Genomic DNA, 13698 nt, shown 5'->3' with positions numbered 1-13698 from the left:
CATTCTGACGCGTAGACTTGGTGTAAGGCAGAGTAGAAATGCCCCTTTGATTTTCAGAAATCTTTGCAGGAGAAGAGTGGAATTGCTGGTGGATTCCACTGCTGACCTTATGGTTAGCAACCAGCAACTGAACATGTAGCATATGCCGCTGCCGGCAGGCACGAATTATTTGAATATCTGTATTACTGAAGGCATGAAACGCGATGCAGAATTTCAAATGTTTTTAAAAGTCCCACAAAGTCAAGTTCAGCAGAGATGAAAATGTTTCCACTTGGCATATGGCAGGTTGTAAATACATGAAATTACAAAAATGTGGCCGGTCTTAAGAGTTTCGGACCTGTGGTAGTCTCAGAACATTAAACAGTGAAAACAGTGCACATGTTGCTTTTGGGGGGAGCACTCAAGGGGTCTCGGGTTGGGTGAAGAAGTTTTTGAGAAGTCTGGAATTTGTATGTGAAATATACAGGGAACAGCACTGAGAAAGAAATGTGATACAGCATAGGGTATTAGATGGAATGCAGGGATTTTGTTAGTGTGGAAGAATACCAGGAGCAATAGGAAATCAGTGGGAGATACCTTAAAGACTATATCTTGCATATGAAATGTAGGTTGTGGTATTGGAAAACTATTGAAGGATTTTTATCTGATTGTAATGAAATCATCTTAGTTTGAAGAAGTCTAATTTAATGCCTGCAGAAGTTTGCTACATAGCTATACCCTAGTCAGCATTGAAACACTCTTGAAACCTTGTAGGTAATACTTTCCCTTAGAAATTAGGGTGTTCATAGCAGTATTTGGATCAAATAGATTTTTAATAGCTTTAAATTAATTACCAGTTTAGGAAAGCAGGAATCATTACATAACATGAGGATTTAATATAAGCGAATGAGGAAGCCAGATATATAGAGGTTGGGAAAAACAAGGAACATGAGGTCTGACATCATAATAATCACTACTTGGGGCTGGGGAGAACAGTAGGAAGTGTTACTGCATAGAGAAGGCACCCCACAAAGTTGGTGGTGGTACCTATTTTGGAGGACTGAGAAGCAGCTGTTTCTGGAAAGGGAAAGGGAGAGCTAGAAATTAGAACCGTCTGGCTGTGACTAGGCCAAGGGAACATTGCTAATTGGACAGCAGAACTAAAACTCAGACCTCCCCGCCTGCCATCAAGTTGATGTCAGCGCAAGGTGACCCTGTCAGACAGGGTCGCATGGCCCCTGTGAGTTTCCCAGACTGTAACTCTAGACAAGTAGGTAGCCCCCACAAAGTCTTTCTCCCTGCTGGTAGATGCAAACTGGGGACCTGGTAGACCACAGCCCAACTCGTAACCACTACAGCGCAAGGGCAGGCAAACGGGCTTCTTTTTAAATGTTGTAATGTTTTGTGGTGGCAGAAACAAGCAGGAATGTAAGTTACATAGTACATAGTCTCGAATTTTAGCATCAGAGAACAGTGGTAGCTGGGACAACAAGCTTGATAAAACTGCTATGAGTATTTTTCAATAAAATATATATTCAAAACATAGTATAAGATTTACAGACCATACCACTACCACTGCCAGAAATGACCCAGTAATTTTACAAAGTAACACTAACTCAGAGTTGCATTCATTGGTGAACATGTTTTTTCACTGTTTATTGCAGTTCAAATATTGTATTTGTCTGCAGGTAGGACGCTGACAGCTCATACAGACTTAAAAAAAAACACCAGCAAATCTTACTGAGAGAAAACAGATTCACATTATTTATATTTCCACGAAGTTAGAAATAAATACTGGGCATCAGACAAGTTGGATAGCATAATTCTCAAATTATGTAACATCAGGGAGCTTCATTATGAGTGGAAACTGAAAACTAAACCAGATGTTTCTCCAGAATCAGCAGCATCCTCTTTCTGTAGGTTTTCCCTGTATGTGTATATCTACTTCTGTAGTGACATACAGATTTATGCAGTATATGCACTACACTTGAACTCCACAAAAGATGATCCTATGGTATCTCTAAGTAGTTGTCTATAAAACAGTCAGTACCAATATTATCTAAAGCTATCTATACAAAGACATTTGTGGGTAGTTTTTAATCAAGTTAATGTTTAAAGTTTGTTGAAATTACTACTTTTGGTATGAGATTTAGGTATTAATGTGTACTTTATTGAGTCCAATGACTAGCACTTACTGTCACATTTGAACAGTGACTCACAGGGGCTCAAAAAACTCGAGTGCCCCCTCCTTTGCCCCCTCCCTTCTAACCAAAACCATGCTGGACAGTTACAGTTTAGTTATTCATCTTTGTGATTTCTCAAGTCCTTTATTGGGAGTAAATTTGTGTTGTAACAGGAATCTTCTAAGTTTAGGCTATCAGTTATTTATTGCTTATGGCTTTGCCAGGAGACACACCAAGTTTGGTTCTGCCACAGTCAAGTGTTTCAAGTTCCTCTAAGTCTCTTGAGATTTACTCTCTCTAACCAGTCTTCTTTAAAAGTGTTATATTTATTAAGTAATGATTAGAAGTTTAACTTAAAACAACTTAAAGAATTCAACGAAATGTTTAGTGACAGAAACATTAATGGAATCTTTGAAGAAAAAAATGCCCGATCATGTAGAGAATGATTTATACAGCTTTTTGGTGTACCATCGTAGTGGAAGGGAAATAATGAAGCAAGCTAGAATATGAGCAGAGAGTAAATGATACTGCTTTTGAATCTGGATGAGGTCAACAGCAGTAGGCTTTGTTTTGTTGTTAAGCCTTTGCTGGCCTTTAATTGACCACTTAATTCATCCTTAACTCCACACCTGCAGTATTTTTTCTTTTTTATTTATCTATTTGTCTATCTTATTTATTTATTTGCCTGCAGTATTTTTTCTATTTCTATTGGAGGCTGGTTGAACTTAACAGCCCCGAGGGCAAACTGTATTAACTCTTGGGGCCTGTCCTGTTCACCTTCCCTCAGGAAATATCATCTTTAATACTGTATTTAGTGAACTATTTTGTAAATGCGTGATTTTTTAATAATTATAAAAGTTAATAACAAGATTAACTCAGAAAGTTACTGGTAATTTAGAGAATGAAAAAGGATGTTTGTTTCTGAGAAGAGAAAAACTCTTAAGAAATCAGAAATTGGATTCTAAGGAGAATTGAGGTGTGTGGGTGCCCCCATCAACCATTTAATCCTATTTTAGAGCAACCATTCTCAAACATTGTGGTTTCAAGACCCCTCTCTGCATTTGTGAATTTTGAGCACTTTTGGTTATATGAACTATGTCACCAATTTACTATATTAAAATTATATTAAAATTTGTTTACAGGTGAAAAATGTGTTTTGTTTTAAAATGCTAACCATAGTCATGTAATACTTTCATGAAAAAATAAGATTATGAAAACTATTTTCCAAACAAATACTAAGACACTGCACATCTTATTTATTTTTTCCTTCCCAAATGAACCTACTTTTCTTTTGCAAAAGGGAAGCAACATTGTAGTCACATCAGTTCTGCCCAGAGACTGCACCCCATCTTTATTTTTTCCTTTTGTAACTTAATTTAATTTTTTTTTAAATCACTTTATTGGGGACTATTGAGCTCTTATCACAATCCATTAATACATCCGTGTGTCAAGCACATTTGTACATATGCATCATCGTTTCAAAACTTTTTTTCTACTTGAGTGCTTGATAACGGCTCGTCATTTCCCCCCCACTCTTTCTCCTCCTTGAACCCTGGATAATTTATAAATGATTCTCGTGTCTTATACTGACTGATAGTCTCCCTTCGCCCATTTTTCTGTTGTCTATCCCCAAGGGAGGGGCTTATATGTAGATAATTGTGATCTGTTCCCCTTTTCTCCCCCCACCTTCCCCTCTCAGTATTGTCACTGTCATTGTCGGTCCTGAGGGATACATCTGTCCTGGATTCCCTGTGTTTCCAGCCTCTGGTCTAGCTGGATTTGTAAGGTAGAATTGGTGTCATGACAGTGGGAGGGAGGAAGCATTAAACAATTAGAGGAAAGTTAGATGTTTCATCGTTGCTATACTGTACCCTTACTGGCTCGCTCTTATGACCCTTCTGTAAGGGGATGTCCAATTTTCTACAGATGAACTTGGAGTCTCCACTTCACACACACACAGACACACCCCAGACATACCCCTATTCACATTAATAGGATTGTTTGTTTGGTTCTTTGATGCCTGATACCTGATCCCATCGACACCTCATGATCACACAGGCTGGTGTGCTTTCATGTGGATTTTGTTGCTTCTGAGCTCGATGACTGCTTGTTTATCTTCAAGCTTTTTTAAGACCCTAGGCGCTATATATTTTGATAGCAGGGCACCATCAGCTTTCTTCACCACGTTCAGCGATCATGTTGGGATGGTGAGCATCACAGAAGTAAGGTTATTAGAACAGAATGTTCTTGAATTGAGTAGATGCTCGTCTGCGACCTTAATATATAAATATATGTCCATAGATCTATTTCCATATCGTTATATATCAATATGTTTACATATGTACATGCCTGTATTTAGACCTCTATAAATGTCCTTTGCCTCCTAGTTCTTTCCTCTGTTTCCTTTTACTTTTCTCTTGCCTCTCACTATCCTGTTCGATCTTCAGTCAGGTTTCAGTAATTCCTCTCATTTACATTGCCCTTGATCTTGCACTACCAGGCCTCCTACACCCTCCTTGCCATCGATTTTGTGTCACTTATTCCCTTATCCCTGGTTTGGTTGACACCCCCACATCCTTAACCTTGTCATTTCTGCTCCCGTGTGTGTGCATGCGTGCGTGCACCTCCGCCACCAACCGTTAATCCCGTTGTTTTCAACCTCTGGATTTTTTATCCCACTTATCTAGGTAGACATTCAGAGGCAATAATAAGTTGAAAAACAAGATGGAGCAAAACAACAATGACGGCAAAGAAAAGCCTGTAAATAGTTCCAGGTCTGTTTGTTGACCTATCGGAGAGTTTTCTGGTCAGGTCTGGCCGACTGCCCACCCTGACCCCAAAGTCTATTTGTGGTATTCCCTGGGGACTTCGTTGGTTTGCTTCTCTTGCTGTTCTTTTGCACTCCCTCAGCGTTTCTCCCCGATGTGGGGTCAAATCAGGCACAGTTCCCGCACTGTGTCTCCAGTGTTACCCTTTGTAGTGCTATAGGTCAGTGAGGGACATTGTGTCTTGTGGTGGGGCCGGCCCCTATGGTCCATTCTCTCCATTTGCTGCTCTGAGCAAGGATATCTTCCTCAGGGCTTGGTGGACCAGGATGTCTTCTACCCTCTCCTTTCCTCTTCATTTGCTCCTGTTGCACATCTTCTTAATGCTGTGTTTAATAGAGGATCCCCACCGTTTCACGTCAGCCTCAGCGTTCACTTAGTTGTAACATTGCATCCTATAGCTTCTTGAGTGATTCCAATGTGTCTTTTGATAGAATTAGCATAAAACAGCAAAGTCACCTTGTATTATTATGAAATTAATTCAGATCATTTGTGCCCCCTGGAAGGCTATCAAGTCCCCCAGAGGGCCCTGCAAAACTGGAAAAGTGCTGTTTTAGACACATGATGGTGACCATATCAAAGCCACTGTTTAATTCTTAATTTTAGATTTTATTTTTGTTAAACAGTTTACTTTCTAGAGCTAAATATTAGTATCTAAAAAGGTAATAACTGTGCACCTTGGGTGGCTGTCTCTCCTCCACCACCAACTCCGGTCCCCCACTCTCCCCCACCCCCCAAAAAATCCCTTCTTCCCCTACTTAGCAACTTTCTTTAGGGTGAAAATGGGCTGGAACCCGGGAGCTACGTTTCCCCGTATATTTGTAATACTGCGCTGTGGAACATAGTCTAAGACCTTATTTTGTGCTGATGAGGTTTTGATATCCAGGGAGAAAGAAAGATCAGTGTGGTTTAGCAGATCATTGTGATTCAAGATTCTGAACTCAACACTGAGAGTTCTGGGGGTTGTCTTTAGGTTCAGTGATATCACCCTGGCCCCATAAAACTAGTAATGTAATGTTCAGTGGAGTTTGTTTGTATTGAGGACTAAGGTGTGGCCGACCCAAGCAATGTTACTTTTTGTTGCTTCATAAGCATGTGAACAGTAGACATGGAATAAAGAAGACTGAAGAAAATCAATGCATTTCAACTACGGTACTGGAGAAGAATATTGAAAGTACCATGGGCTGCCGAAATAAACAGATCTGTTTCAGAAGTATAGCCAGAATGCTCTTTAGAGGCAAAGATGGTGAGCCCTGGAGAAGGACATGGTGCTTGGTAGAAGGGCAGCGAAAAAGAGAGGCCCTTGACAAGATTGATTGGCACAGTAGTTACAACAGTGGGCTCGAACATAAGAACACGGGCGAGGATGGCACACGGCTGGGGCCGTTTCACTGTTTGTTGTACACAGGGTCGCTATGAGTCGGAAGCTAGTCAGTGGCACCAAACGGCAACAGCATGTATAGAAACCGCTCTCTCTTCTCCAGGAATTAAACCGTCACTTAGAAAAGCATTGGTCTAGACACCCTTCAATGTCCTGACAGCTAACCTTAAATCTCATTCTCACTGTGATGCCAAACCAGAATTTCCATATAATCCCTTGCTAGAGAAGCCAATCTTCTAGATAGATGATAGCTATGCTCAGTTTGTTTGCATGGTAATTTGGATTATCCAGTGAGAAGAACTTTCTCAATTTGTCTTTCTGTGATTGGATCTCTGCTGCAGCTTGGTGGTTGTAATCGTCTGGAAGCTTGGGATTGAAAATTAGCTCACTGCTGCTTTTCAGAGATTTAGAGACATGAGATGAGATGAGACATAAGCCCAAGAACATAATGGCAGAGTGTGGAACACATCTTCCAAGTACTTACAAATTTTTTGAGCATTTCCAGTATTGGGGTTAATTGCATGGAAAATAGTGGGCATCGGAACTACAGTTTCAGTCGTTTCTCTACCACTGAGTACTTTTGGGATATTTTGATAGCTCTTTTAAGTTCTCTCAACTTGTTTTCTAATTACTACAATAGTGAAGGCACAAGATCAAAAATACAGCAAGTCTTTTTGGTGCTATTTACCACAACTCTTGTCCCTTAATGTCCAAAATTAAATGTGTCACCACTGAAAAATTGAACCACCTGCTTTGCTACAAGTTCATCACAGTTACTTTTACTTGCTTTTAATTCATCTTAAAATGATAAGCTGATTTACACACCACAGCAGCTCTGCCATCAAAGTCGATTATCTATGAATGATAGATACACCCTTTAGGACAGAGTAAAACTGTTTTGAGTTTCTGAGGTTGTAAATGAGAACATCGTCTTTCTCCTGTGAAGTGGCTAGTAGATTTGAACCCCTGACGCTGTGTCCTAAGACATAGCATCCATTCCAACTCACCCAGAGTTTGGACCTGATGATATTCATTACCCAGAGAAAACCTATGATGTCACTACACTGTGGGGAACCCAGAAGAACAGGCTACTACGGTGTAACATTTTCATCTCAAAACAAAAAAATCCCTAGGGGCCAGTGCAAACCCCTTTTTTAGACCAGTACTGTGAAAATGGCATTTCAGGTTTTCCTAATTTTATTATAATTCTATAGTTCCTATAAGTTACCTGCAAGAAGATTTTTGAAAGACCGGTTTTCAGTTAAGGGCAAATGAGCAGTGGTGCCAGTTCCATGTTCCGCGAAGCAGGGTTTAGTTACTCAGTTATCGCATAGATTTTTTTGAAGGTGAGACAAATTTATAACATTGGCTTTGTCTTTTGGATGAGAAAAAATGCCAGAACAATAATATATTATCTTAAGTTTAATTAAGCAGCAAATATATCCATCTGTTATTTTTCATACTATGCAGTTGACATTTTCAGGAAATGTGGAATTGTCTCCTTGTGTGGATTCTGAGGCACTTGCTCTTAAAATAGTATGAGAGAATTAGCGGTACATAAGTTCCTTCCCATCACCGATGTGGGCTTTTGTGACTTTCTTTCTGAGCAGCCAGGCGGTGCTTTGTAGATGCTACATACGATTACTGTTTAGTCTTAAAAGAGTTTCGTGTTATCTCCAAAGCGATTGCATGGTGTAGCATAAGAGCTAAGTCCTGAGGATGCTCCCCTCCATGTGACTGGATTTCAGCCATTAAAACTGTGATAATGAATAGCTTTTATAATGTTTTCCAAAGTTAGGGCATCATTAATTTTACATTTCCCTTCCTGTGTTTAATGACCTCATATTTATTAATCTGTTTAGTTTTGAACTTTTATAGGGGTTTTTTCCATCGTTAACATTTGAAGCATTTGTAATGTTTTCTAAAATATTATATATTATATCCTTTATATATTTTATATTTTATATCCTTTCCCCTGTGACATTCTTGGTATTTCATATCAAGGTAAAGTAGTGTGAACATTTTCTAATTTTAAAACTGTACTTTTAAGCCTTATGATTCTGCAGATGACTGGTCTGAACACATTAGCTCTTCTGGGAAAAAATACTACTACAATTGTCGAACGGAAGTTTCACAGTGGGAAAAACCAAAAGAGTGGCTTGAAAGGTATTTACTCTTAAGCTAAATCAAACAATATCTTACGGCACTAAACATTCTACTTTTATACTTTGCTCACTCCCCTTTTACATTGCATTGTTTAGTTTACTATTTGCTTTCCATAACTTTTCTTTTTAAAAAAATAATCTAGGAATGATAGGTAACTTTCATGGCCCCTGCAAGTAAAAATTTTATATAGCTAATAAAGACATACACATCCTCCTTATGCTCCTGAATAGAGAGCATCTAGGAGTTTTTATAGGACAGTAAGATGTTTGCTTTAAGTGGAATGAATATTGCTGTGTTTTGGTTGGAGGCATAGTGGTATCAATAGTTAACTTAATTTTGCTGTCGGTTAGAAACATGAGTGTACTGTTTACTACTCCCCTTTTCCTGCCAGTTTACGCTATGACCATTTTGCAGTTTCCTGTCCAGGTGTTGTGTGGAGACTTGTAGTTGATATGATGCTTATCGTCTCACCTGGGCGCTTTTCCCCCCGTATTTTTAGAGAGCAGAGACAAAAAGAAGCAAACAAGGTGGCGGTCAATAGCTTCCCAAAAGACAGGGACTACAGAAGAGAGGTGATGCAAGCAGCAGCAGCCGGTGGGTTTGCCAGTGGAAGTAAGTATCCATTTTTCCCTTTCAAACAGTATGTAATGTTTGATTCAGTCTATAATTCATTCACTTTATACAAGCTTAGTGATCTTCATGTGTAAACTCTGAAAATAATACAGCTAAACGACTTCTTTAGTGGAATTGTTTTAAGTATACATCACTACCTACAGTGGATGTAAGGTGCTAATGAAAATGGTAAAAGAAAAAGAACTGGGTCAACTTTTGTAAACAGAAGCCTTTCCTCTGAATTCTGGCCTATTAATGAAAATTGAAATCCTTTCCCAGACTCACTGGGTTGCAGTGTGATAACTGAATCTAACCATAACAAGATTACATCTTCAGAGTACCTATTGGTGTTTTGTGTTACCAGTGAGAAGCTACTTTGCCACCCTATATTTGGAAACAAATCTCACCCTGTTAAAGAATTATGCAACATCCTCTGTATACTAGGTTTTCTAAAAATATTTCAAAATGCATACTGAGATTCTTCCTAAGAAGGTAGCTTTAACTCAAAACCCTTAACCATAGATATATACTTTAATGTTCGTTTGAAGCTATATTTTGTCCACTTGGGATAGTGTGGTCAATATGTTGTTTTAAAATTAACCTCTAAATTCATAGATTTACCCCCTAAAGTTATATTTTTAGTGACCCCTTTAGCCCCGAATCAAAATCAAATATGAATCCATGGGTTTTTTTAAGTAAATTTTGTAAATAATTTTTAATGCTTTGAATCCTCTCCAACTCCAACAAAAAGTGAGGGGTGATTTTTATACATATTGTAAAGGATGTTGATATTTTAAAATAAATATATATATTATTTGAAAAATGGATTGAATGTTTAAAAAATACTTTCTGGGTCATTTAACTTATACACCATTGGTGTAATTGTACATAATTATTAGAATAGAAAATGACTGTAAAATACTAGAGTTAGGAAACTGAGGATAGTATTTTGAGACAGAGGACTTGGGCTCTAATACCTATTTTAGTTAATATGTTAGCAACTTTTGACAATTAAAAATTAATAACAAAGCTTATCTTTTGAGGTAAATAAATGGCACTCAGCTTGTGCATTTCCTGCACACAATTGTGGGTCAGGAGAAGAGTGGCCAATGGAGATGAACAGTGCCTGTGTTTAGTGAGTAAGAGTTCAGTTGGAGGGGGGCAGTGGTTTGTTGAATGTCTTAGGGTCCTGCTAACTTAATCCCAGAATTGGGTAACACTGGATGAGAGTGTAGAGGTCTCCACTTAATGACTGTGAAAGAAGAGAAAGAGCGATGTCTGTTCTATTCTTTACAAAATAATCAGTCATTTAAAATCAGTTCTTCGTTGGGTAGAGCAAATTAAGGGAAAATGACAGATAAAATAGACGTTTAATGGGAAGTAGAGCTATTAAATTTTGTCTCAAAGTCGGAGTTGTCTCCCTGTGTGTTTTCATTGTAGCTGTTTGCATTTTTTCTTCAAAAAATGAAATTATTTTCCCTGATGATTTCTTTAAAAGGCATATTCATTCTAAAAACCAAACTAGAGGAGAGTGTAAGATTTTTATTCCCACAACTCAAGAATATTTTGGATATATACTTTTTCTCGTGTAAACGTTTTTTATAAACGTTATGTGTATCTTTGATGTATTATTTCCAGCCTGCACTTTCGATCAGTGCTGTTTCAGGGACATGTTTCCGTGTCATTGTGTCCAATTGACGGCACAGTATCTCGTTGTTTGGACGTGCTCTCATTTTAAAACAACTATACCCACAGAGGCGACGGGCGTGGTTTTCCACTTGTCTGGTGATTTTCTGAAAATAAATTCCGAAGTGCCCACATGTTTAATCAGTAGTTTTGTTTATCTTGAAATGTAGTTAAATGGAATCCTTTGGGGATGGGGGAATGGGAAGAGGTCAGATATTTTAAGGAATGTTGGAGAATAAGCTAAGCCTTTGTGTATGTATGGTTCTTAATATGTGTCAGCTGAGCTAAATTTGGTGTGATGCTCCTAAAAACCAGTGTTTTAACTTTGCCCATGCAAAAATGTTGGCAGGGTTGTTGGGTTTTTGTTTTTTCTTCTTCCCCCCAGCTCTTTGGTACATTGGAATTAATGTTGCGGAAAGCTTAAAGTTTGGTTCTCAACTACCAGTAAAAGCAGATTGTATGCATGTGGGTGGGGGTTCGGGACAGGACCGGGAAGATTTTACATCTGACGAAATACAGAGGTTGAAAGTAGATTTTGGTGGGATTTTCTTTCTGCAGTGTAGTATAGTTATTTAGGAATTGATGCTGTTACCTGTAACTTGATATTTAAAGTGGTACTCTCTTGATTATTTTTGTCATCTCTAGTCTGTGCCTACTGGACTACTAGAGGGATGGCTTTGTGGTTTGAGAAGCCTTAACTTGGTATTTCTCAACTGTGGCCTGACAGTTCGGACCCGATAATTGTTTGTTGTGGGAGGATATTGAACAGTCTCTGCCCCTGCATTAGAGGCCAGCGTGCAACTTTCCTTTCCCCAGTAATGACCACCAAAGTGGCTTCAAACATGACTAAATGTTCTCTGGGGGCATGGTGCAAATGGGCACCAGTTGAAAGCCACGGTCTTTCTTACCTGTGTTCTTCCTAGAATTGTAATAGTTTTTCAGCTAAAAAGCATGTGTGTAGTTCTTGTAATTTTGGTTTTTCCTAACTGTTAGACACAGTACCTTTAATTTTCATCTGAAGGCATGTATGTGATCTGCACTATGGCCATATAGAATGAGAAACTTTGTCAAGGAAATTGAACGTTCCTAGTTATCAAACGACAGAACGATTGGGGGGAACTAGACAGGGATTTTTATTCTTGTTAAATCATTTACTAAAAGTTTCTAGTGTAGTGACATTCGTTACATGAAGAAAACTGAGAATAAAAAAAATTTAAGTTAAAGGTACCTGCAAATTGATTTATTGACTGATATTATATCTGCATTGACAGATATTTGTTGTATTGCGATAGCGCAATCATTTTACGTTCCTGCATTAATCTTCCATTTTATTACTTCAATTCATTACTAAATCAAAAGATCCCATGTACTGGTATTTGTTGGCAACACCCCAGTATTCTTTGATTTAACATAGACCTGTGGTCGTTGGGTCCAAACAATCTTAAACCTGGCTTGTAGTCTGAGCATGCGCCCTTATTTGTGCCACATGCTCCGTAGTCCTGGAGGAGCCATGATTTTGATGAAAACAACACTGTGTTCACCATAGCATGCTTGAATATGAAGGTGTTTATTGGGAGGTTATTTAAATTATGTAATCATCTGTGGTTTCGGCAAGAGATTTTTGATAAGTAATTGTTCGTGTGTAATTGACATTTTCTTTCTTTGTACTCTTGCAGAAGCATAGTGGTTAAGCTGTTTTCAGTACTTCTGATCTTAAAATACTTCTGGTTTTTTTTTGAAGATGATCTGCTTTTAATATAACTGGTGCTAGCAAATAGATTCCCCCCCTTCCTCTAACAGTACTGCCATTACAAAACTTGTTTGTCTTAGTAGGAAATATGAATTGAAAAGAAAAACAGGTTTTTATTTTCCATTTAAAAACTATTCAACCCTCCTCACGTGAGGTCCTTTAATTCTTAGCACAAATCACTTTAGATTCCATCGATTAGCAACCTAGTATACGAGGGTGGGGTGGGAAATCGGGCTTAATGTAGCTAATATTCCTTTGCAATTGAACCACTATGGGTAATTCACTAACTTACTGGAACCGATAATCCAGATTTAAATGTATGGATCAGTTGCTTTGTCTGTTTTTAAAATGTTTCTAATTTGAATAAAATGTAATTCCAAATACTGACGTAAATTTTTGTTTGTTTGAGCTGTGGTGTGATTCTCAAGAATCCAACAAATGAGTGGCCCATCTTTGAGCTCAGTGAAATCTGGATATATACATATTAATAATTGAGTGAAAACTCCTAGTATTTGATTATTTACATACGATAGTAAAACTGCAGACATTTAACTAGGCTTGCAGTTTTATAAAAAAACCTATCTTAAGTACATTGTGTTGCTACATTAGCTGTTGTTACAGACAGGATTCTAACGTAATCTTTTTTCTTCCCCCTTCCATTATTCCAACATCTCTTTTTACGAACTGTGAACTAAAGTGGAAGACAAGCATTCCAGTGATGCCAGTAGTTTGCTCCCACAGAATATTTTGTCTCAAACAAGCAGACACAATGACAGAGACTACAGACTGCCAAGAGCAGAGACTCACAGTAGTTCTACGCCAGTACAGCACCCCATCAAACCAGTGGTTCATCCAACTGCTACCCCAAGCACTGTTCCTTCTAGTCCATTTACGCTACAGTCTGATCACCAGCCAAAGAAACCATTTGATGCTAATGGAGCATCTACTTTATCAAAACTGCCTACACCCACATCTTCTGTCCCTGCACAGAAAACAGAAAGAAAAGGTATGCCATTATTACTAGATGCTGCACGTTAAACTAGTTTCTGATTATACTACATTATTATTTTTAGCTTAAATAAGTCTCTAATATAATCTTTTGTGAGCCTTTTAACA

General features: G+C 38.2%; 1 protein-coding gene across 7 annotated transcripts in view; it reads left to right on the top strand.

Moving 5' to 3' along the window:
* Window positions 1-13698, top strand: part of WAC (WW domain containing adaptor with coiled-coil) — a 75634-nt gene that overhangs the window by 40135 nt on the left and 21801 nt on the right. For 6 of the 7 annotated variants that reach the window (XM_075550371.1, XM_075550368.1, XM_075550369.1 and 3 more), the window contains exons 5-7: window positions 8419-8534; window positions 9034-9146; window positions 13280-13588. In XM_075550371.1, coding sequence (XP_075406486.1) covers window positions 8419-8534; window positions 9034-9146; window positions 13280-13588 — 538 coding nt within the window. The remainder of the gene's footprint in view (window positions 1-8418; window positions 8535-9033; window positions 9147-13279; window positions 13589-13698) is intronic. The other variant, XM_075550373.1, reaches the window with a different exon arrangement.

Source organism: Tenrec ecaudatus, chromosome 5 (assembly GCF_050624435.1).
Source record: "Tenrec ecaudatus isolate mTenEca1 chromosome 5, mTenEca1.hap1, whole genome shotgun sequence".
Taxonomy (NCBI): Eukaryota; Metazoa; Chordata; class Mammalia; order Afrosoricida; family Tenrecidae; genus Tenrec; species Tenrec ecaudatus.
The sequence above is the reverse complement of the archived record's forward strand: the minus strand, read 5'-3'. Positions and strand labels throughout refer to the sequence as shown.